At 33.3% G+C, this 26,302-nt stretch overlaps 1 protein-coding gene across 4 annotated transcripts in view; it reads left to right on the top strand.

Moving 5' to 3' along the window:
• The window catches only part of LOC114331137 (diacylglycerol kinase 1), a 1,205,680-nt gene that overhangs the window by 1,140,771 nt on the left and 38,607 nt on the right, over positions 1-26,302 (top strand). For all 4 annotated transcript variants that reach the window (XM_050643769.1, XM_050643768.1, XM_050643771.1 and 1 more), the window contains 2 exons: positions 9,572-9,771; positions 21,344-21,493. In XM_050643769.1, coding sequence (XP_050499726.1) covers positions 9,572-9,771; positions 21,344-21,493 — 350 coding nt within the window. The remainder of the gene's footprint in view (positions 1-9,571; positions 9,772-21,343; positions 21,494-26,302) is intronic.

Genomic DNA, 26,302 nt, shown 5'->3' with positions numbered 1-26,302 from the left:
TGAATTTTGTTTAAAAATGATTTAAAAATGTGTAACTAATACAATTTTTCCGTATTTCCTTTCAATCATCTTGCTAACCGATCTTTCATTCAAAAAAATCTCAAAAATTTAATTCAAATGATACGACGTCTCAAAAAATGTAATTTTTGAAAACTTCATAGTTTTACAGAATTAACACCACTTTAAGACGGTATTACTCAATTTTCAACAAATCTATTACAGTTTTAGAGAAGTTTTTTTAAAGCTCAGGATGTAGTCTTTAAAATGCACTAAATTATTTTACTTTAGAAATGAAATAAACTATTTATTTTTGAGAAAATCAAGAAAGACAACAAAAATGTAATACAAAACCGAAAATTACCAGCTAAAAAAATGTTTATACAAAGTGATCAAAATTTTTTTTGTAAAACTTATCTAAAATACGTTTAATAATAAGCTTCAACAAAAATAAATGTTCAACAAAAAAAATTTTTTAGCTCTTATAGTATGTCTGCGTAACTTGGAACCTATTGATAACTTGTTTCTTATCAGTCTTACGAAAAAAAGTTATTTTTTATAAAATACTCTGCATCGTATATAATCTAAGATGCAACCATCAAATATAAAGTTTTATTAATTTTATACGAGGTATGTCAAAAAATATGAATTTCACTCAAGAGTAAAGTATGTACCTTTAATTTCACAATATCGAAAATTGTTATAAAGAAAAGTTGTTTGGAATTAAAAAATATGTTTCAGTGTTCAACTACATCCATCTAATTAAAATATTGTGAATAATAAAGGCACTTGACTCTTCAGAAAAATTCATATTTTTTACATACCTCGTATAAAACTGAAAAAGTTTGATATCTGATGGTTGTATCATAGATTTTAGACCAGATAGAGCATTTTATGAGGAATGACTTTTTTTCGTAAAATTGATAATAAAATAGTTACAATAATTTTAATAAAATGATGATGGTATCCGTAATTTGAGAAAAAATTGAAAATTTCGATTAGAATAATGTAGTTGTATAATAAAACATAGTTTTAATTTCAAACAGTTTTTCATAACAGCATTTTTTGATATTCTGGAATAAAAAGGTACTTTACTCTTTAAAGACTTTCATATTTTTGACATAACTCGTATAAAATTGATAAAATTTGATATCTGGTGGTTGAGTTTTAGATTTTTGACTATACAGAGTATTTTATCAAGAATAACTTTTTTTCGTAAAATTGATAATAAAAAAGTTTTACATGTGATTCCTAGCTACGCAAACATACTGTATAAAAGCTTCTGTATAAGAATTTTCAAATTATAATGCCATATTCGGATTCAGCATAACCAAACACAAAATAGAAACATATTTGATCAGAGTAAAATGATGAATTCAACGATATTTTTAAAATGATTTATACAAAACAATTGTTATTGTTTAAACAATTAATAAACAATTAGCGGACAAATTTTCGAGTAGAACTTTTTACTTTAACATGTATATAAACTAACAAAAAGAGTTTTAGAAAAATATAAGCTTGTTTGAATTATTCCGAAACAATGCATGTTTTCTTTCTAATTGCACTCCCCTACAATTCGTTCCTGTTTTTGCTTATAGTTACCCATTTCCTAACTTCCATCTGAGTCTCGGTGTCTTGATAAATCTGACGATGTCTTCTCCTTTCAAAAGTTCTCTTACTTCGTAGTTCATCAGTTTTCTAAATTCATTATTACCTAAGTTTAGTCGGCCTGCTATCATCTGCATTATTTTTCTCTCTAGGACGCTCAATATTTCTTCATATTTGTGTGTCACACACATTTCTTCAGCACCAAATGTGATTACTGGTCTAATTGCTGCTCTGTAAATTATCAGTTTAGTATTCTAAGTAAGCTTCTTATCTTTGAGGAAGTTGTATTTCCAGTAAGTTCTGTTTCTTGCCTATATTCTTTGATTACTATGCTTCTATCATTAGTTCCATTAACTAAGACCCCAAGATATTTAAAGCGTTCTACCTTCTCAACCTCATATTCACCAATATTTAAACTTACATTAACTGAATTTTTTTTTGAGCATATTAGGTATTTGGTTTGGTTTTGATTTATTGCTAAACCCCTGATGCTTCCTTACATAACAGGAACCGGGGCGGGGTAACATTATCCTTAATATGAGTTATGTTTGCTAATAGTAATCCATAATCTAACCTGGCCCACAATATTGTCAACAAAATGGCCTTTGGGAAGCTGCAATGTCGGAGCTGCAATCACGTTTAGGTTACTTTTGTAGTTATTTCTGGTTAAGGGTAAAGGCGCAAAATGTCGCCTGTCGAAATTTTCAATGTGTTTTAAATGTATTCGTTTATTTTCTAATCCTGAGAAAACTAATAAGTATTTTTGAAAAATTTAAACGCAGAATGAAAGATTACATTATTGCTGAGGACCGAAGGTCCCTTAAAACTTCTATAATATTTATTCTAACATGTTACAGGGGTGAAAAACTAAGAGAAAATTTAGTGTGATTTTTAATTTCAAATATCCCATTTAAAAGAAACTTTTTATTCATTCTAAGGGACTTTCGGCTCTCGGTAATAAAGTAATCTTCATTCTGCGTTTAAATTTTTCAAAAATACTTATAAGTTTTCTCAGGATTCGAAAAAAATGATTACATTTAAAATACATTGAAAATTTTGACAGGCGTCAAAATTTTGCATTTTGTTCCTTTCCCCTTAAGAATGCCTCAAAAATATTTATATAAATTTCGCACTAGGTCAATCGTTAGAAAAATTTGATTTTAGTATGATTATTGATTATATTTTATGTATAATAATATAAGTTTAACAAAAGACAGTAATATGCAACTGCCAAACAATTTAATTACTGTTCTAAAATATTTCAGTGTATCAAAATGTGCAATTAAATTCAAAAAATGCAAACAAAGCGCTGCCATCAAAATGTTTCGCAATAAATGATTTTAATTTATATCAAATATAGTCCATTCTTTCACGGTTCTTGCTCTAAATTTTAAAGAACCACTTGAATTGACATGAAATTTGGCATACATATAGCTTACATGCCAAAGAAAAAAAGTGATATTGTGCCGATGTGTGCTTTTGCCCTGGGGGTGACTTTCACCCCCTCTTGAGGTGAAAAAATATATGTCCAAACTAAGTCCGGAAATGGGTAAACTGACTAATTTTAAGTAACTTTTGTTCTATAGAGCTTTTTCGCCAAGTCAATACTTTTCGAGTTATTTGCAAGTGAATATGTTCATTTTTCAACAAAATAACCACATTTTTAGACGGTTTTTCGCAAATAACTCAAAAAGTAAGTACCTTGTCGAAAAAAAAACGTTCTTAGCAAAAATATAGCCTATAAAAAAGTAAAAAAAATGGTGTACGCGTTAGGTCTCTGGATCTCGTAGAACCAGAGTTATAGCCAATGAAAAATAGATTCATATTCACCAAATTTCAAATAGAATATTTCGACGTGAAATATCCAAAAAATTAAGCACCTTTTGGGGAAAACCTATTATAACTTTTTTAAAGTGTTTAAAAAATGCTTTATTTCTGTTTTTACAAAAAGTTTCTAGCATTAAATTTAAGCAAGTTACGCTCAAAATAAAGTTGGTCCCTTTTGTTTTTGCAAAAAAAAAATCGGGAAGACCACCCCCTAATTAGCAACTTAAATTAAATTAATTGTTACCGCTCCACAAATTATTTTACTTATGTTGTGTTTATATGATCTGTAAGTTTGATCGATTCAAAGTGCTTATTTTTGAAAAAATTTGGTTTCAAAGTAAAATTTTTAAAAATTTGAATTTTGAAAAATATGCTTTTTTTTCAAAATAACTTAAAAATTGTTAGAGATACCAAAAATCTCGAAAAACAAAAAAAGTCAGATTTGCTTTTCTGAATATCATGTATTTTTTGTTTTTCTGTTAGACAAAAATTGATTAAGATTTGCTGTTTCAAAATTTGCATACATTCGTGATCAGTGACCCGTTCAACCCCTTTTAACTACAGCCCTTTCAATAATAAGGACTATGAACCGATGAAACTTACAGATCAATATAAACAATATATACACGAGTCAAGAAACTTGTGAAGTCGAAACGATTAAGTTCATTTAAGATACTAATTAGGGGGTGATTTTCTCGATTTTTTTACCAAAACCAAAAGGGACTAACTTTATTTTGAGCGTAACTTGTTTAATTTTGATGCTAGAAATTTTTTTTATAAAACAAAAATGAAGCTTTTTTTAAACACTTTAAATAAGTTGTAATGAGTTTTCCCCGAAATGTGCTTCATTTTTGGTTATTTCACGTTAAAGTATTCCATTTGGAATTTGACCAATATGAACCTATTTTTCATTAGCTATAACTCTGCTTCTGCTAGGTGGAGAGACGTGATGTATACACCATTTTTTAAAAATTTTTACAGGCTATATTTTTGCTAAGAATGCTTTTTCGACAAAATACATACTATTTGAGTTATTTGCGAGAAACCGTCTAAAAGCGTGGTTATTTTGTTGAAAAAATGAACATATTCACTGCCAAATAACTCGAAAAGTATTGACTTAGTGAAAAAACTCTATAGAACAAAAGTTACTTAAAATTAGCCAGTTTATCCATTTCCTGACTTTCTTTGGACGAATATTTTTTCACCCCCAAGATAGGGTGAAAACCACCCCCAGGGCAAAAGCACATTTCGGCACAATATCACTTTTTTCTTTGACTTGTTAGCTATGTGTATGCCAAATTTCATGTCAATCCAAGCGGTTCTTTAAAATTTAGAGGTTTTGCAATATTTTACCGTTAAAGAACGGACTAATACAATGCATTGCGTAATTGGTGGTTTGTTTATTTATAACTTCTACATTGACAAAGTTTTATAAAAAATTTAGTTTCAATGACATTTGTATGAGTTTTAATATTTTATTGTTATTTCATTGGTACACATAAACAATTCATATACAGTCAGATGCAAAAAAATGCAACGGAGAAAATTTTTGTCAAATTCAAAGTATTTCAATTTTTTCCATTTTGATGATTTTTTCAGCACAATGTGTAAAAATTTATAAATTTCAATTTGGAATAGTGAGTTTTTTAATAAAATTGTGTATTTGACTTATTATACGGGATTAATCGAAAGGTGGTTTTTTATCCTAACTTTGAAACAACTTGTGGAATAATTCAATTTTCAAATTTTCGTAAAACCTTATTTTTCGGTTGCAACCATGTCTCTCAAGTAGTTATTGTGTTTTTTGTTTCATGTCAAAATATGCCTTGGTTCATTTTCTAGAGCCAAATGAATTTGCCACCCACAATTTAGGACTTTTTAAATTATGATTATTTTGGAGTTATTTTGTAATACGACGAGGTGGGTTTGGTGACTGTTATCGTTATGTCATATTGACACTTACATTTTGTTTACCTATGATTGATCATGGTTCTTAGTATCGAAGATTGTGCGAAATCCGTCGCTCTGGTTGAAGATGGGAGAAATTATGAATATGTGGCTAGAGTACTACACACTCATCGTTCTACCATCCAAAGGGTAGTGGAACATTTTATACGAACTGGAACAAACAAGCGTAAAGGGGTAATTGGCAGGAAACGCAAAATTACCGCTTTAGATGATCGTTTTATACGAGTCAACGCTTTGCGGGATCGTCATTTAAGAGCGGTGCAAACAAGAAATCAGCTTCAACGGGTTCGATGCAATAATGTTAGTGTATTTACAGTTCGTCGCATTGAAGATTGCATGAATTTGGTTTGCAAAGTTGCAGACCAACAACTGGGCCCAAATTACTTCCACGGCACAGAGTGGCTAGACTACAATTTTCTAGGGAACATTTACATTGGAATTTAGGACAATGGAGTAATGTTCTTTTTACGGATGAGTCGAGATACTGTCTTCACTCATCGGATGGGAGAGAACGAGTATGGCGTCGAACTGGAGAGAGATTTGCGGAGTGCGCTTTCAGTCCCCGCGTCATGAGGGGGTTCGGTGATGGTATGGGCAGGAATATCCCGAGAAGCGCACACTGAATTGGTATTTATTGAGGGTTCGTTGACTGCACACCAGTATATTGAGGAAATTTTAGCGAATCACGTAGTACCCTGTTCTCAATATATCGGCGATGATTTTCTGTTAATGCAAGATAATGCGCGACCCCACTCTGCAATGTGTGTCACGCAATATTTGGAGGAAGTTGGTATTAATAAAATGCACTGGCCAGCGTGTTCGCCAGATCTGAACCCAATAGAGCACGTTTGGGACATGCTTGGTAGAAATATTAGAGGTCGCGAAGTCACACCAGCCTCAATTAACTAATTTCGCTTGGCTCTAGAAGAGGAATGGCAAAACATCAAGCAAGATGATATTCGCAACCTCATAGACAGCACGAGTCGACGTGTACAGGCAGTTATAGAGGCTAGGGGAGGCAATACAAAGTATTAAGTTATTTTTTAGTAGCTTTTCTTTGTTATTTGCGTACTTAGATTTAAATTGCTTTTTTTGTTTTGTTATTGTTATCTTTGCTCATTAAAACCAAGATCATGTCGTTGCTTTTAATCATTATTTAAATACAGTGCTTCTGGGATGTCGATATGACATTCCTTCGATATCAGTCAACAAAGCTCCCATCGTCGTATTACAAATTAATACAAAAGGTAATGGTAATAATAGGAAAAGTCGTAAATTGTGGGTGGCAAAGTCATTTCGCTCCTAAAAATGAACTAATCCATATTTTCACATGAAACAAAAAACATAATATTTAGAAGACATGGTTGCAACCTAAAAACAAGGTTTTACGAAAATCAGCTGACGGAATTATTCCACAGGATGTTTCAAATCTAGGATAAAAAATCAACTTTCGATTAACCCCGTATAATAAATCCCATACAAAATTTTATTAAAAAACTCACTATGCCAAATTAAAATTTATAAATTTTTACACAGTGTGCTAAAAAATCATCAAAATAGGGCTAAAAATAAAAAAAAACTGAAATACTTTGAATTTGACCAAAATTTTCTCCGTTACGTTTTTTTGCATCTGAGTGTATATAAATACCAATTATTACGAACATTTTTATAAATTAACTATTAAAATTATTTTTAATGAAATGAATAATTCACGTACAGGTTTTAATATTAACAGATGGTTTTTATTATTGACAAATATTTGTTACACGGTGCGTTCGAAATAAGTGTTAGAATAGATGCGAATAGAATGTGTGGTTCTTGCTAGTTCAATGGACACAATTCAACAGCCATTGAACTGGCAAGAACCACACGTTCTATTCGAGCAGGGAACCATGTTGCCCTGAGCACTATTAATATATATAATCTCTTAACATCGACTTGGAGTCGCTATATTTATCATAATCTTAACATGTAAATCATATATCTCGATGTTACCACTTTTAATAGGGTGCTAGTTTCATGTACTAAGCAGAACGCACTGAAGATGATCAGGTTTAGATCGAAAACGTTTTGCAATCCATTTGGATGACATTTCAATAGTTTTTTAATAAACTTTTTATACCATTATGCAAACGAAGTTTTTTACTTCTGTATATTTTTTAATTATGGTATACAGCCAGGTACTGGGATTTTCTCATTGATTTTAAAATTGATATTCTTAGCAAAATTTAGCTTGTCTGTACGATTTTTAGAGGTTTAGTGCCATTTTCGTCTCTGACGATTGGACTTTCATAAGATATAAACATAAAACTATATACAGGGTGATTCATTAAGAATATCCAATCTCTGAGTTGTAGATTCTAGACCTCAAAATATTAAAATTTAACCCAAATCACTTAAAAAAAAATGTGGCTCCTGACTGAGTTGCGTGGTGTTTTGTTTAAAAATTTATAAAGTATTTGTACCCAGTACTTTAAAACTATTTGACATATCCTTGTCATACTTGGCAGAAAGTATAGGTACTGTACACCCTACTAAATTATGATAACTAAACGTTTCTGGCTATTTCCAGAGGCGTACGACGCGAAACAGTGAATGTTTGACCCTTCCCAAATTCTAAGCCACTGTCGGAATTGCTATCTTAGTGTAATTTTTAGATTCTCCAATACTTTCTATGCAAATAACTTAGTCTTTGTTCGTAACGATAAAGTCGTTATCTTTCGAGATATTTAAAGTTAAAATTACATTTGATTAACGTATTGTGTCGCTTCATTTTAACTTCAAATATCTCAAAAACTAATCATTTTATCGTTACGAATGAAGAGGATATTATTTACAAAGAAAGTATAGGAGAATCGAAAAATTGCTAGTGGCGCAGAATTTGGGAAGGGTCAACCATTCACTTTCCCCTGTCGTACGCCTCTGATAGTAGCCAGACTACGTTTATTTAAAATATTTTGGTAGGGTGTATAATACCTACACTTTTTGCCAAGTATGACAAAGATACTTCAGATACTTTTAAAGCACTGGGTACAAGTACTTTTTAAATTTTTGTATAAAACACCCTGTAACTCAGTAAGGCGCAACATTATGTAACCCGCAAACGGGTATTATGACCGATCATATTACCCGTATGCACGCCAATGGAGAATATTAAATTCTTAATTTTATGTCAAAAAATGTGCAATAACTTCGTCTAAAAACCCACCAATTTGATTTGCATATCTCAAATGCAATAAATAAATCGTCAGTTTGTAAAAAAAATTGAACATCCCGTATCTCGGAAACGAAGCGTTTGCGGACATATGATTATACAGCAAACTGTCCTTATTTTCTCATGTAAAATTACCCCTTAAAGTTTGTCGCACTTATCTAGAAATACCCTGTACTGATGACGAACATGGCCAGTTGTTAAAGGACCTAACTTTTTTATTATCCAACATAAGCGAATGAATTTAAAAACAGAATGTTAAGAAGACCTGAGGCTATAGTCGGGTTTTAATTTCAGTACTTTAAAAATGCTAGAATAGTCCACAGGTTGATACGAACTTTGAGAAAAAAACGCAGTTTGATTCGTACACCCAATATACAATGGCTGTCTACCTGTCTAATAAAAATATTATTACAGCGATATTGTTAATGAATAAGGCTATAACATGGTAAAAAAATCACTTAAATCGAACATCGGGTTTAGGAAATTCGTGACATCAAATTGACCAAATTTTTAAGGCGATCGATTTTTTTGCATCCGAGTGTAGAATATTCCATAGGGTGTTCCGAACTTTAAGGAAAACATAGTAAGGAAAAAACAGTATGATTGTTACACCCGGTATAAAATGACATTTACCTGCCTAGCAACAGTATGATTACAGCGATATTGTTAAAGAATAAGGCTATAACATACTAAAAAAATCACTAAAATCGGACAAGAGGTTTAGGAAATTCGTGACATCTAACGGGTATAATTCATCGGGTGAGTCGATTTTTTTGCTCTCAAGTGTACATTTCAGAGATTCCTTAATGAATCACCCTGTATCTTACATTGTAAAATCAATTATTAGAGTTATTCGATACTAATCTACCATAAATTTTAAGCAACAAATTTAAACTACAAAAAACGCAAACTGATTTGTCAATTTATGATATTATGACGTACCTTCATTTTCAGTTTGCAAATATACTGTTCACGAAAGATGTGTCGCTAGAGCTCCAGCAAGCTGCATAGCAACCTACGTAAAAAGTAAAAAGTCTTGCCAAACGTTACAGCACCATTGGGTAGAAGGAAATTGTCACGGAAAATGTGCCAGATGTAGGAAACCCGTGAAAGCAGGCATCACAGGACTACATTGTAGGTGGTGTCAAATAACGGTGAGTGGTTTATATTGTTTATAGCTTGTGTATATAGAAGTAGTCCATATAGTCGGAGAGATGGAAGCGGATTTTGCTCGTTATAAGTAATATGGACAAACTATATGTGGGATATGTAGAATCAGTTATGTACAGTGTACATGACTTTCCCGTACGGGCAGAAACAAGAGTGGGGGACGAGGGCAGTTATAAGGGGTCAAAGTCGCGTAATTTGTTATTTTTATTGTGACGCTCATGATCGAGATAGTGCACCAAAATTTGGGAAAAAGTAGATGCTGAAGTAACTAAGCAAAATCTCCAGGGGCGGAACGCTACATGTGGGACAATGAGGTGGAGGGAAGGAGTGAATATGAAAATTACAAAGGTTTTTTTGTGACGTTCGTCCTTATAATTTTTATATTCCCTCCTGCTCACCATCCCTTTGTCCCATACGCAGCGTTCCGCCCCTGGAGATTTTGCTTAGTTACGTCATCGTCTATTTATTCCCAAATTGTTGTGCCCTGTCTCCATCATAAGCGTCGCAAAAGCCCCCTTATAATTTTTATATTCACCCCTGCCTGCCACTCTTTTGTCCCCCACGCAGCTTTCCGCCCCTGGAGATTTTGCTTAGGTCATGATCTACTTTTTCCCAAATGTTGGTGCACTATCTAGATCATGAGTGTCACAAAAAACTCGTTATAATTTTTATATTCACCCTTGCCGACCTTCCTTTTGCCCCCCACGCAGCGTTCCGCCCTTGGAGATTTTGCTTAGTTACGTCATGATCTACTTACTCCCAAATTTTGGTGCACTATCTAGACCACGAACGTCACAAAAAACCCTTATAATTGTTATATTCACCCCTGCTCACCACCCCTTTGTCCCCCACGCAGCGTTCCGCCTCTGGAGATTTTGGTTAGTTACGTCATCATCTACTTTATCCCAAATTTTGGTGCACTATCTCGATCATTAGCGTCACAAAAAACCCCTTATAATTTTTTTATTCATCCCTCCCGCATCCCTTTGTCCCCCACGCAGCTTTCCACCCCTGGAGACTTTGCTTAGTTACGTCATGATCTACTTATTCCCAAATTTTGGTGCACTATCTCGATCATGAGCGTCACAAGAAAAAATAAATAAAAACCGCGACTTTGATCCCTTATAACTACACTCGGGTTTCCGCCCGTAGGTGAAAGTCATGTACACAACTAATTCAACATATCCCCGTATAGTTTGTCCATAGTACTTGTCACGAGCAAAATCCGCTCCCAGATCTTGGACTAATAATGTTAGTCCTTTGCACATCTCGATGTTTACCTTTATTAATATTTAATAATGTATTGTGAATGAAAAAATGGTTATTATTTTTCTATTTCGTTATCAAAGCTTTCGAGAGAAGTAAACACTTCTTATAGTGCGTTATTACTGTATGTATATGTATGTCTTCTTATTACTGGATTGTTAATATTTCTTTATAATAACAGCCCACATGTCATTTGTTTACAATTTAAAAAATCTTCATTTTTTTCTCTAAAAAATATGTTTAGTGATTATATTTAGAGCTTTCAAAATGTAATAAATATATTATAGAATCTATTCGTCATGTACATTTTCTTTATTAGCTCAATGTTCTAGTTGCTTCATTTTGTTTAACATTATAACTTTATTATTTATACTCCCATTTTTAAAATTCTTGCATCAGTTTATAGCAGGGGTGGGCAAATACTTCTAAGCGCGGGCCAAAATGAAATTTTCAAAATGTCTCCCGGGCCGGAGGACTATACCCAGTATAGTATGACGCTGCACACACACACTAATGATTTTGGTGGAGGTTTTTCACAGCCCAAGAAATTAATTTGACAAAAATACTATAAGTATCATTTTAGAGCATCTGGACAAATACATTTGTCTGTTAATAATAAATAATAGTAATAATAAATTGTCTTACTTGTGTCTACGTGCGAACAATTTGTTCCCAGTAAAATTACGAAATTTTTAATATGGTCCATTATATTAAGCCATAACAAGGATCCAGATAAAAATGAAATTCAGAAATTCGATCAAGAATAGAGTAATCAAGAGCATTCTTTTTGAAGATAAGAAAATTTCTGAGAAACCAAAGTTTAAATCTGCGAATCTGATATCGGATGGTAAAATGTTATGTCCAACCATCATAGACGAAATTCAAAGGAGACAACTGATCTGGTATGGTCATGTAGAAAAAATGGACGACGACAGGCTGCCAAAACAAATTTTAAAATGGATGCCAAGGGAAAGAAGGAAGAGAGGAAGGCCAAAGCAATCCTGGCTAGGCGGCATTCAGAAGGTAATGTTGGAAAGGAACCTTCACCCTGGCTAATACAACGATAGCCGAAGCTGGAAACTGGGATCCTGAAGGCGGAGAACGCTATAAAAAACCGGGATAATAATATTAATGTTATGTCCACACTATTCTTCTTTATTGGATTATTAATGCTGACTTAATAATTTTGAAAATACCATGGACCGGTCATATTACGAACGAAATGGTGTTGCACAGAATGAAAAAAGAACAGAGAACTTTTGACCGTCATTAAAAGGAGAAAGACGGCAAGGAGAAAAAGCACATACTTGAAAATGATAAGTACATTATCGTAAGTTGTTGCAGTAGCTGATTATGAAGGGTAAAATCGAAGGAAAAGGTGTCCTGGTAGACGACAAATACCCTGGCCGAAAAATATTCGCGTCTGGACCGGGTTAAACACACAGATGCTTTTAAGAAAAGCAGAAGATAGATATTCATTATTTATATGAACACTACGAACACTAAAAATACTGTTGATTTCAACAAAATTGCATACAATATATTAAGAGCGTAGGCGCAAAATTTCGGACCAATTCTTTTTAGATGCATTTTTGGCCTTTTGGCCCTCGGTAATAATGTAATATTTCATGTTTCATGCGTTTAAATTGTTCAAAAATAGATATTAGTTTTCTCAAGTTTCAAAAAAAATGAATGCATTTAAAAAGCATTACATCTACGCTCTTAAAAGAATGCTTGCGGGATTTCTCAACGGGCCGGATAAAGTAAGCAAACGGGCCGGATCCGGCCCGCGGGCCGGCTTTTGCCCACCCCTGGTTTATAGGTACTTGTTTTGGTGTCGTTTATTATTATTTCGGTAACAAAATTTTTTTTGCTTATAGGTCTGGATCCCGCGTATGAAAAAAAAGTTGATTAATAGCAAGCTGAAAATTTGTTAATAGCTTAAGGGTGTCCAGTCGGATAAACTTTGATATATGGGAACACTGGAACAGGGCAGTCTTAATTGTGGAACAGGTTAAAAATTTGGAACGGTCAGACCACGAAAACGGCACATGTATTTTGTCCGACAGAACAGACTTAAACTCTCCGAACAGAGATTAAACTCTCATGTAAAAATGAGACTGCTTCTTCTTCTTCTTCATGTACCATCTCCTCTAAGAAGGTTGGCAACCATCACGGCAATTCGCACTTTCGATACCGCTGCTCTAAAGAGATCAGCAGAAGTGCAATTAAACCAAGCTCTCAAATTGTTTAACCAGGAGATGCGTCTTCTTCCGCGACTCCTTCTACCCTGTATTCTTCCTTGCATTATTAATTGTAACAAGTTATAACGCTCGCCCCTCATAACATGTCCCAGATATTGTAGTTTTCTGACTTTAACTGTATTTAAAACCTCTTTATCTTTTCCCATTCTTCTCAACACCTCGATGTTCGTGACTCTATCCACCCAACTTATTCTTAATATTCTTCTGTAGGCCCATAACTCGAAAGCTTCTAATCTGTCCGAAACATCCTTCTTTAATGTCCAAGCCTCCAACCCATAGAATAATACGGGGAACACGTAGCATCTCAGAAGTCTTATCTTTAAAGAAATTGTAATGTCCCTGCTACAGAGTACTTTTTTCAGTTTGTTGAAAGCATTTCTTGCCTGTCCTATTCTTGCTTTAATCTCTTCTGTGTACTCATTAGTTTCATTAATTATTGTACCCAAATATTTATATTTTTCAACCTTTTTAATTTGTTCTCCATGTATTGTTACGCTTTCTTGGCGCTGCTGAGCTTTTGTGATTACCATAAATTGTGTCTTTTTTGTGTTTAGGGACAATCCGTTTTCTTGGCTGACTTCTACCACTCTGTCAACCATTTGTTGTAAATCTTCAAGACATTCGGCTAATAAAATAGTGTCGTCGGCAAACCGTATATTATTGATTGGTCGGCCATTTACTTTTATTCCCGTGGTTAGGTCTTCTAGTGCTTCCTGGATTATTTCCTCTGAATACAAATTGAACAAAGTAGGAGACAGGACACAGCCCTGTCTGACGCCCCTCTCAATCTGTATTTCATTTGAAAAGGCGTTGTTCTCTTTTACCACAGCGATCTGATTATAATAGATAGCACTAATGATCCTGATGTCCCTCATATCTAAGTTTTTCTTTTCAAGTAATTCGATAAGGCGGTTATGTCTGACCTTATCGAAGGCTTTGTTGTAATCCAAGAAACACATATATACTGGCTGATTAACATCCATGCACCTTTGCACAAGTACATTTACAGCGAACAGGGCTTCCCTCGTTCCCATTGCATTTCTAAATCCAAATTGCGTGTCGCTTATGTCCTGCTCAAGTTTGTTATGTATTCTCCGGTGTATAATTTTTAAAAATATTTTGAGTGTATGACTCATTAAACTTATTATGTCACATGTATTTTGTCCGACAGAACAGACTTAAACTCTCCGAACAGAGATTAAACTCTCATGTAAAAATGAGACTGCTATTTATCACCAAATGGGCGTTTTAATAAGTGGAACATGTAGAATATGTCAAATGACAGGAATTATGACAGGTGATAAATAGCAGTCTGATTTTTGCATGAGAGTTTAATCTCTGTTCGGAGAGTTTAAGTCTGTTCTGTCGGACAAAATAAATGTGCCGTTTTCGTGGTCTGACCGTTCCAAATTTTTAACCTGTTCCAAAATTAAAACTGCCCCTGTTCCAGTGTTCCCATATATCAAAGTTTATCCGACTAGACACCCTTAAGCTATTAACAAATTTTCAGCTTGCTATTAATCAACTTTTTTTTCATACGCGGGATCCAGACCTATTAGATGGCATTATACGGGGGTGAATGAAATCGTTGTATATTCTAATAATTTTAAAAAATTCCGTGGAGAAATTGGAGGGCTGATTTTGTTACGTACTCCTTTTGTATTATCCTGGAGATATTCCTAAGATTTTGCTTTTTAAATTATCCTAATATCTCTTTTATTGTAGGAGCTATACAATTTTTTGTAAATAGAAACACTGATTGGCTCATAAACATAAATATCTTAAATAGAGGTTGTATTGATAAGATTAGAATGGCCTGCATGTAGCCCAGATCGCAGTCCTATTGAGCATTTATGGGATGAATTAAAAATAGCTATTCGTCGTTTACTAAGCCTCCAGAAAAAAATTGGTACAGTTATGGCCCTGGTAGAGGAATATCTAGCTGAGTGAAAAATAATTTTGACCACGTATTAAGTAATATGTTAACCGAGGTACACTAGTACCAAGCGGCGCCGCTAGGAGAACACTCCAATAATGCGTCGGAGATTACTTATATGAAATGTGGTCATTTTGTACTCTAAAACCGAGTAAGGTATGACAAAAAGAAAATAATCGTTTCATTCTGATTCAATTCGAGTCTCTTGCCATCCTCTGACATCTGATGTTTCGGAATCTATTCCTTGTCAAAGAGGCTTTACAAGAAGACTGAATTGTACCATAACGAAACGAAGAGGAGTATGGTTAGACTGTCCTCTAACGGGGAATGATGAAATGAGTGAAAAATAATTTCGACCACGTATCAAGTAATCTAGATTAACGGAGTCCCATTACTGAATAGGGAATTGAATAACCTTTCAAATGAGCTAGCACGCGACCCCTATTCTCATTTAAAAAAATAGTCGATTACGCCATCACGCCCAGATGGATAACGTCACTAGTACCATATATATACTTATGTCAAAAAATTATAATCAAATAACTTTTGTATTATACATTTTTTTCTAATTCTGTAAATAAAGCAGTTTACGGGGGGTCAAAATATAGTGAATAACCCTGTACTTTATTTCTTTTTGTTGCGATTGAAACTCGTGTAATACATCTGCCTGAGACTTAAAAACGTATATATTATTAAAAAGTTTATTATAAATTCCGTATTTGTAAGTCTCAACTTTTCGATGCTGCTATTTGTTCCACGTCATGGATCTCGCTCGCTGTGAAAAAATATTCAACTGTATCAAGGCAACTGTGCCTGTTATTCTAATGTTGTTCAAAGAAATATAAAACATCAAACAAATCTCAGCAACGTTTTTCATTAACATTCATTTAATTTTAAATTAATTTTTAATGAGTTCTTTAAACGTGGAAGTTATGCTGCCGATTATGTCAAAAGCAACAAAACTAATTATTTCCATTTTAGCGTCAAGATCAAAATAAAATGATGTGATATTTGTACAAACTTTATGGATTTGAAAAAAAAAGACAGATAAGAGTAAAATTTTATATTTCAGTCAAAGATATTTATACAGGGTGCGGCATTAGTGTAAGAAAGTTCAATTACTCATGTGTCGCAATAGATACGAAAGAAAATGGGAAGGTAAAAGTTGGGGCATATACACTGGGGTGCAAAATTAACCGGACACCTTAAAAATTGGTCATTTTTGATGTCTCGAATTTCCTAGACCTGTTGTCCGATTTAAGTGATTTTTTAATATATTATAGCCTTATTTTTTAACAATATCGCTGTAATAATATTGTGGCTAAACAGGTAAATTTTCATTGTATACCGGGTGTACCAACGAAACTGTGTTTTTTCTCAAACTTCGCATCACCCTGTGGAATATTCTAGCATTTATAAAATACTCAAATTCAAACCCAACTATAGCCTCATGTTTTCTCAACATTATTTTGTTTTTATTAATTCGCTTATGTTTGACCATAAAAAGTAGGTACTTTAACAATTAGCCATGTTTTTCATCAATACACGGTGTTTTAAAATAAGTATGGCAAACTTCAAGAGGTTTTGAAAAATGAAATAATAATGACAGTTCTGTTTATAAACCTATGTCCGCAAATGCTTCGTTTCAGTGATAGAGGGTGTTGAATTTTTTTTTTCAAACTGATGATTTATTTGTTGCTTTAAATGTAAATAAAATTTGGTGAGTTTTAAGACGTAGTTATTGTACATTTTTTAATATACAAGCAAAAATTTAATAAAAAAAATGTATAAACATTCTCAATTTCTTTGCAACACGAAAATGCAGCAGCTGCATAATACTATGGTAAAATCTGAGAGTGCAGAAAGAAATGTCACGGATGAACTAATTATAAATTTTGAAAATTTCAGGAGGTGTAACCAAAGAAAGTATTCCATTTGTTGTCAATCTGGTGGTATGGAGGCGATATTTATTGTAGTTTTCTGTGCTACTTCGATTGATAACTTACTTTATTTTTCGGTAGATGGCCCTAGTTCGTCCGTGACATTTCTTTCTTTGCAATTCGGAAAGGCCCAAAATGTGGTACGTGAAAGAATCTGAGAGAAAAGGATATGGGACTACTGATGAGGGGGAAACAACCCCCGAAACCGGTATAGACTCTTCCTGTACTCTCAGATTTTACCATAGTATTATGCAGCTGCTGCATTTTCGTGTTGCAAAGAAATTGAAAATGTTTATACATTTTTAATTCATTTACTCTTTTGTTTGAGTATTAAGGAATCTTTCTTGATGGAGCTTTTACCACGCTGAGCAGATGAGTTGAGAGTTATTTAAAATTCTCTCATCTTAATTTCCTCGGCATCCTGTATGATTTATAAATTTTGAAAATCTCAGGAGGTGTAACCAAAGAAAGGACCTGTTGTCAATCTGGTGGTATGGAGACGATATTTATTGTCGTTTTCTGTGCAACTTCGATTGATAACTTACTTTGTTAAAAATTTAATATTCAGCATTGGCGCTCATACGGGTAATATGAGCCGTTATATTACCCGTATGCGCGCCAATGGTGAATATTAATAGCTGGATTTTATGATATGGATTTTCATATCCAGCAGAATAAAAATTTTGACCTCTGAGTTACACTGGGCAGGAATTTAATATGTTTTGTTGACTCAGCCCCCCAACACTTAAAAATAGAGATATTGAATCGATCTTTGCGACATAATTACGAGTTATTTATGAGCTTTCGAAGTGATATAGTTCCGATTTTTGAGCTCATCTTCTTAACCACTAAACAACCCTTTAATTACTTCAACTCAAGAGAAAAATGTTGAGAAAAATTGAATAAACTCAAAATAAACTCTTAAAATATGCGCATTTCCACTATTGAGCTACAACCCTTTGCAAGAAACCCTCCGCATCTTCTTGACTTAAGAAAGAATTGTATTTAAAATGAACAAAATTAATTATTTTGCCACTATATATCGTTTACTAATCGAGCTCATAAATTAGTAAACGATTATGTAGTCACAAAATAATTAATTTTATTTTATGTAGGTACAATTCTCTCTTAAACCGGGAAGATTGGAGGTTTTCTTGCGAAAGATTGTAGCTCAGTAATCAAAATGCGCGTATTCTAAGAGTTTTTTCTTAGAATTTATCCACTATATGAATTATATCCGCGATACGATATATTTTAATTTTTCTCTTGAGTTGAATTAATTAAAGGGTTTGTTTTGGGGCTAAGGGAATGAGCTCAAAAATCGAAAATATATCACTTCGAAAGCTCATAAATAGCTCGAAATCCTGCCGTAAAGATCGTTTCAATATCTCTATTGTTAAGTAGTGGGAGGAGCAGTTGACTCAGCCCCCCCCCCAAATACAAAAAATATTAAATTCCTGCCCAGTGTAACTCAAAACTCAAAGCTTTTAATCGGCGGGATATGAAAGCTTATATTTAGCTCGTAATTTAGCGCCATTTATTTTTTAATTTCTGCAAGGTGCGGTAGCCAGCTCAACAGGGGTGTTAGATATGTTTGTTGTTTAAGAGGAAACAGTAGCGATCAACAGGTAGCGAAAACACGTGCCAAGATTGCGGCTGTAATTTTGAATATTTTTTCGAGATATTTGGCACACGTATTCGTAATATAATAAAGAATGGCGGTACAGAGCCCAATTTGAAAAATATAATAATATGTGGAAATTACTCTGTAATTAAATACAATATTAAAAAAAACGAGCCTGTACCGCCATTAAGAAGAACAAAAAATACACTTTCTTCAAATAAACTTTTTTATCCGATGCCTAGATTTTGTGTTATTTTGGAACTACTAATGAAATAAAAAATTTTAGTACAGTGGAACCTCGATAACTCGGATTAATCGGGACCGCGGCCGATCCAGGATACCGAAAATCCGGGTTAGCCGGAGAGTATGGTAAAAATTAATAAAATACGGTATACTTATAGATAAAGTCCGTTACAATTGAAATAACATTAAATATATATGCACAGTACACATCTAACTTACCTACCTATAGTTATATAGAGTGTAGTAAGTATGGATAGACAGTATAGAGTATAGAGCAGTGATTCCCAACCTTTTCTGTCTGTCGACCCACCTTCTGATGTTTTTTCATATTTGCGACCCATCCCTCACTCATTATGATAGAAAAAAAAATAAGGAGCACGGTCACTGTACGCTACTCAGCTACTGTATGAGCCACTCCGCGACCCACCTTAAAGCCGCCCGCGACCCACTAGTGGGTCGTGACCCACCGGTTGGGAAACGCTGGTATAGAGTATTGTTCATTTCTAGGTAAAAAAACTCAGTCAGTTTCGGTTGTATCAATTTCGTCTGCCATCGGAACGATGTTATGTTATTTAAGAACAGTGGCTCTTTCATTGTTTAAAAGACCAGTTTGAAAAAGAATTTTTTAAATAGTCTTTAAACAATGCTAAGACAGTTGGAAATAAATAAAGGAATAACAGGTGACTGTTGTTTTTGATAGCCTGAGATAATATACACGTCGCTCTGCCGCCGCGTGCCATGAGTCATTTTTACTATCGAACAGTTCAAATTACACAAATACCCATTATCTCTCAAATATTATATTATGGTCGAAGCGAAGATCGGTGGGATATTTTATCAATGAAATTCGATATTTTTAAGACATTCCAGAAGCGGCTACAGATAAAATGTTTTAACATAATACATACATTTTTATTGTTGAAATGTTTGTCTGATGAAAATCGGTCCGAGTTAGCCGGACTTCCGGGTTATCGGGGGCCGACTTATCGGGGTTCCACTGTAGTTCCAAAATGACACAAAATCTAGGCATCGGATTAAAAAGTTTATTTGAAGAAAGTGTATTTCTTTGTTCTTCTTAATGGCGGTACAGGCTCGTTTTTTTTATATTGTATTTAATTACAGAGTAATTTCCACATATTAATATATTTTTCAAATTGGGCTCTGTACTGCCACTCTTTATTTTATTACGAATACGTGTGCCAAATATCTCGAAAAAATATTCAAAATTACAGCCGCAATCTTGGAACGCGTTTTCGCTACCTGTTGATCGCTACTGTTTCACCTTAAGGCTTTTAACATTTTTTGATGGCCTATGGTGTCAAAAGCTTTTTCGTAGTCAACAAATATTAGGACTAATATTCAACACTCTTTTCTTAATTACTTGTAAATGATCATTCGTGCCATATCCTGCTCTAAAACCTGCTTGCTCTTTTGGCTGATAGAAATCCAACTTACTTCCTAGTCTGTTGGTAATAACTCTTGTGAATAGTTTATATACTTGTGACAGCTAGATCTCAAAAATATTAAATTATTTAAAAATATCACTACACTAGAAAATCATGACATGTCATTTACATTTCTATTACCTTTCAAACCTAATCCATAGCCTATTAAATATTACCATTTTCCTCAACAAAGGTGCAAATATTTCGTAAATTATTACCTATTTATATAACCTTAAGGTACGTATCCATACGTGGGTGCTCCGTGCTCGGTGTAGCAGCTCCACTGGATACGTTGGTGTTCGCCGCTCGGCACTCACCCTCTTCGATTCAACCGGTTTGCGGTTTATATGTACGAGTGGTCATGCTGTATCCATTTGAGCAACTACACGGAGCACGGAGCACCAATATATGGATACGTACATTTATACAAACTCAATGAAAACACAACTTTGGTTCATTCCGCTGTTCCGACTGAAACTGTATAATCGAAAATAATATTAAATTAAAGACGTCTTTGATACACATCAATTTTTTTGTATAGCACATCGTTTAGCCGTAATCAAAGAAAACTAGAGGTGTGGCGCACCCTGTATATATAACGAATGCATGTGACGGAAATGAGAATACTTAGATGAAAAGCTGTTAGAAATGAGAATGGGGGAAAGTCTAGGTGTGGCACCAATTGATGCCAAAATGGTGATCATAGGTTAAGTTGGTTCGGTCATATTCAACGTCGAGACGTTAATCACTCAATACAAAGAATTGTTAAAAGACTAAATTTTGATGATTTTAAATAGTTTCTACCTTCTTATCTAACATTAAATTATTTGATTTTTAGTTACACAATAAGTGTGTGGCCCAAGTTAAAGCGGAATGTGGACTTGGAGAACATGCCGTCCATATTTTACCACCAGTCTCCATATGTCCCATTGTATTAGATAGACAAAGATCTGTACAAAAAAGGGGATCCAAATACGGGCATGATAATGTAAGTTGACCAAAATTATATAACATTATAACACAACAATAATTATAAACAATATGTAAGCAATATTTTAACCAACTGAAATAAATTAAAGACCTACAATCACTTTTGTTTACCCCCCAGTAGGGATGGCGGTTGTTGACAAAACATCGGTTTTCAGTTATACCGGTTATTTTTACTTGCGTTTTAACCTGGCGGTTATAACCGGTGAAAAAAACCAGTTATTCCAATAACCGGTGTCCGGTTTTTTTAATCAATATCCAATACCCCTTTGACTACAATGTTAACATTTACATTGCGCATTAGTTTGCGATTCTCCATTCGAATCGGTATCAGTATTATCAATATCGATACTATTGAAAGCGTACATCGATACCAAGATAATCAATCGATATGTAAACGGTCCAGGATGGTTTGTAACAGGACGAATCTGGTGGTCTCGGTTTACTATTCGGTTACTCGAGGACGTCCTCGTTTACTATTCCTTAGTTCACGAGATGTTAAGTATTTTCCGATATAATGTAGCAACATCTTCAATGCTTTCAATGTCCTGCACATACCTTCGTTCAAAATCCACGATCCTACACCGCAAAAAAAGCACAGAAAAGATATAGCATCGCCACATTCTTACTTTTGGAAGGGGGATTAATATTTTCCGATGACCGCACTTACCTATATCCTGGTTCTGGGTCCATTCTTCATTTGTTATGGTGCCAAAGTAGCTATAGTTCATCACTCTTTCTAGTGCGGTTTGGTTGACGTAGATTTGACCTGCAATCTGTTTCTTGCTTATTATTATGAGCTTTGGGCTCTACATTTACAGTAATCCACAATTTTGTCACACTGATAAAAAGACAGTAGATCTATAATAGTCAAATCCGTGTTTATCGTTCAGCCAATACTTGGTTTGGAGAATAATATTTATGTACTAGCTATCTAGCTTATACAGGGTGTTAGTAAATAAGTATGAAAAATTTTAATGACTAATTCTGCATGAAAAATTAATGCCAGTTTGCTCTATAAACATATGTCCGCAAATGCTTATTTTCGGAGATACGGGGTGTTGAAATTTTTATTTCAAACTTCCAATTTATTTATTGCTCTAAGACCAGTTGAGCTATGAAAATGAAATTTGGTGAGTTTTAGGAGGTAGTTATTACGAATTTTATGACATACAATTAAGAATTTTGTATTCATCATTGGCGCGCCTACGGGCAATGGTCTGAATTATTTTAAAGAAAAAAAGATATGAGATATTTCGAATTAGAAATTATTTTTAAATTCCATGTCTAATTTATGATAAAAAACCTCTCTTGCCTTTTTTTCATATGATGCACCGTTTTTATGCAGAAAAATAAAACATATTGGCGCATATTTTTCATTTCTTAATACATCATCAAGAACTATCGAATATAATAATACTAAACTAGAACAATAACAGAAAATATTACTAATACCATTTCAACTAGGTGCAAAGCTGCAAGAAATGTTTGAAATGATCTCCTTTACAGGTAACAGAAGAATTTTATATTCATTATTGGCGCGCGTACGGGTAATGGTCTGAATTTTTTGAAGAAAAAAATAGTACGCCACTGAGATATGTCAAACTAAAAATCATTTTTGAATTCCTCGTTCAATTGATGACAAAAAATCTTTCTTGCCTTTTTTACATATGCGGCGCCGTTTTTATGCAAAAAAATTAAACATCTTAACGTTTACAAAGTATTTGAACTTAGTTTCTATGCATATGGAAACTACCTCAAATACTTAGTAAGCGTTAAGATGTTTTATTTTTTTGTATAAAAACGGCGCCTCGTATGAAAAAAAAGGAAAGAAAGATTTTTTATCGTAAATTGAACGAGGAATTCAAAAATGATTTTTAGTTTGACATATCTCAGTGCCGTACTATTTTTTTCTTCAAAAAATTCAGACTATTACCCGTATGCGCGCCGATGATGAATATAAAATTTTTCTGTTATCTGTAAAGGAGATCATTTTAAACATTTCTTGCAGCTTTGCACCTAGTTGAAATCTTATTAGTAATATTTTCTGTTATTGTTGTAGTTTAGTATTATTATATTGGATAGTTTTTGATGATGTATTAAGAAATGAAAAATACGCGCCAGATGTTTTATTTTTCTGCATAAAAACGGTGCATCATATCAAAAAAAGGCAAGAGAGGTTTTTTATCATAAATTAGACGTGGAATTTAAAAATAATTTCTAATTCGAAATATCTCAGTGGCATACTATTTTTTTCTTTAAAATAATTCAGACCATTGGCCGTAGGCGCGCCAATGATGAATACAAAATTCTAAATTGTATGTCAAAAAATTCGTAATAACTACCTCCTAAAACTCACCAAATTTCATTTTCATAGCTCAACTGGTCTTAGAGCAATAAATAAATTGGCAGTTTGAAATAAAAATTTCAACACCCCGTATCTCCGAAACTAAGCATTTGCGGACATATGTTTATAGAGCAAACTGGCATTAATTTTTCATGTAGAATTAGTCATTAAAATTTTTCATGCTTATTTACTAACACCCTGATGAGGGAGGATTAAAATAAGGACTCCATAATATTTAAAAACAATTTTCCCATTTTTTTCTAAATTCACTATTTATTGAAGAGGTAACTTATCCGGTTTTTCTCCGCTTATTACTTTAAAAAGAAAAACCGGTTATAACCGGGATAAAAAAACAACCGGAAAAACCGATTATTGCAGAGTGAAAAAACCGGTTTTAGGTTTTAACCGGTAGGTTTTTCCCATACCTACCCCCCAGACGACCGGTTTCACTTTCTACAATATTCAAATCATCATCATGTCTCGGTATAGGAAACTTAAATGATGCCGATACAAGGAAGCACTGGTTTTTGAACAGTACTCGTCTTTTACTCCTTCTTGCTCCTCAAGAACTTGTCCAAATATTTGTTAATCAATGCAGTTAAGCCTTTAGTTAAGCCATCAGTTCCTAAATAGCAGTAACTGAGCTCGTCTGGGGTAAATAAAAGTGATTATGAGTAAGTCTATATTTTATTTTATTTACTATGGTCTCACATATGCAACCTGTTCAACATCTGAATTAGTCCAGGGTAATAAGGTTTTTTCCATGTTACTTGAACAGCCAGGATACTGAAGCGTTTTTTCGACAGGTAATAGAGAGATTTTGCACCTCTTAAAATAACCGCTGATTTTGGCTCCGCTATGGTTAACTTTATTAAGCATAACGATTACGGCAACGTTAAAAAGCAGAGTTTTTGCAGCTTGTCAAGTAGGTTTTTCGTATCATCGTTATCGTTATTTAAACATAACCTTACTTCACAACGTTATTGTAATTTTAAGCATATACTTGAACAGTTTTTGATATTTTAATTTATAGGTAATCAAAATTAGAATCTATGTAAATGTAATTTTACTGATTTTTTTTACATTCTGGCAACAAAGCAATTTAACCATTACTATAACCATAACGATAAGCACTACTTTAAACCTCCCTAAATTACGGAATCCCTTATGTTTAATAACGATAACGGATCATATATTCGCTACTGCGCAGACGTAGTATAACGATAACCATAACGGAATTGCAAAATAAGAGGTGCAAAATCTCTCTATTACCTATAAGAGCAAATTGTAACTATTTCCTGCGTAGGATCTAGCGGCCATTTTTATTTATAAACAATTAAGTGTCAAAAAATGGCATTTTTCACTTTTTTTTTTCAAATCAATGGAAAACAGGGAAACTTATGGTTTTTTTAGTACAAATATCCTCGAGATTATGGAAAAGGCTTTAAAATGACGTATTACAAAGTTTGATACACTCATTTATTGTTAATATATGTAATTGCGAAAAAAGGTCGGAAAATTATTTTCGCAATAACTGTTGTAAAAATTAGTGTACAGCTTTGAAATTTTTGTCAAATAAGGGTTCTTTAATGCTTAATACGTGATAAAATTTCAAAGCGATTCATTCAATTGTTTAAATTTTATTCAAATTGTTTATCCCAGAGAGCATTTTTTTGCAATAACATAAGTCAGAAGAAAATCACCAATTCTAGGTAGAACCATTCCACAGGTGTCAAATGAAAGAGCATGAGCTATATTTTCAACTTGGTTTAAAAAAAGTGAATAAAAAATGCATATTTATTAGTAATAAATAAGTATGCAAAAGTATCGTAAATCTTTCCTTATAAACTTTTATTTTGTTATATAAGAAATTATACATATTTATTACAATTTTTTATCAATTATGATATAGATAACATTACTTGGTAGTTGTGCACTTAAAACAAGGTAAAAAGTTTTTTTGGAAAAAGTTATTCAAAAAGTTTTTTAAAACACTTTTTTAAACTATGTTGAAAATGTAGCTCATGCTCTTTGATTTGACACCTGTGGAATGGTTCTAAGGAAATTTTTTTCTGACTTTGTTATTGCAAAAAAATGCTCTCTGGGATAAACAATTTGAATAAAATTTAAACAATTGAATGAATCGCTTTGAAATTTTTGTCACATATTAAGCACCAAAGAACCCTCATTTGACAAAAATTTCAAAGCTGTACACTAATTTTTACAACAGTTATTGAGAAAATATTTTTTTGCAATTCCGACCGTTTTTCACAATTATATTAACAATAAATGAGTATATCAAACTTTGTAAGTCATTTTAAAGCTTTTTCATAATCTCGAAGATAGATATTTGTACTAAAAAAATCAAAGTTTCACTGTTTTCCGTTGATTTGAAAAAAAAGGGAAAATGCCATTTTTTGACAGTTAATTGTTTATAAATAAAAATGACCGCCAGATCTTACG

Source organism: Diabrotica virgifera, chromosome 2, assembly GCF_917563875.1.
Source record: "Diabrotica virgifera virgifera chromosome 2, PGI_DIABVI_V3a".
Classification (NCBI taxonomy): Eukaryota; Metazoa; Arthropoda; class Insecta; order Coleoptera; family Chrysomelidae; genus Diabrotica; species Diabrotica virgifera.
The sequence above is the reverse complement of the archived record's forward strand: the minus strand, read 5'-3'. Positions and strand labels throughout refer to the sequence as shown.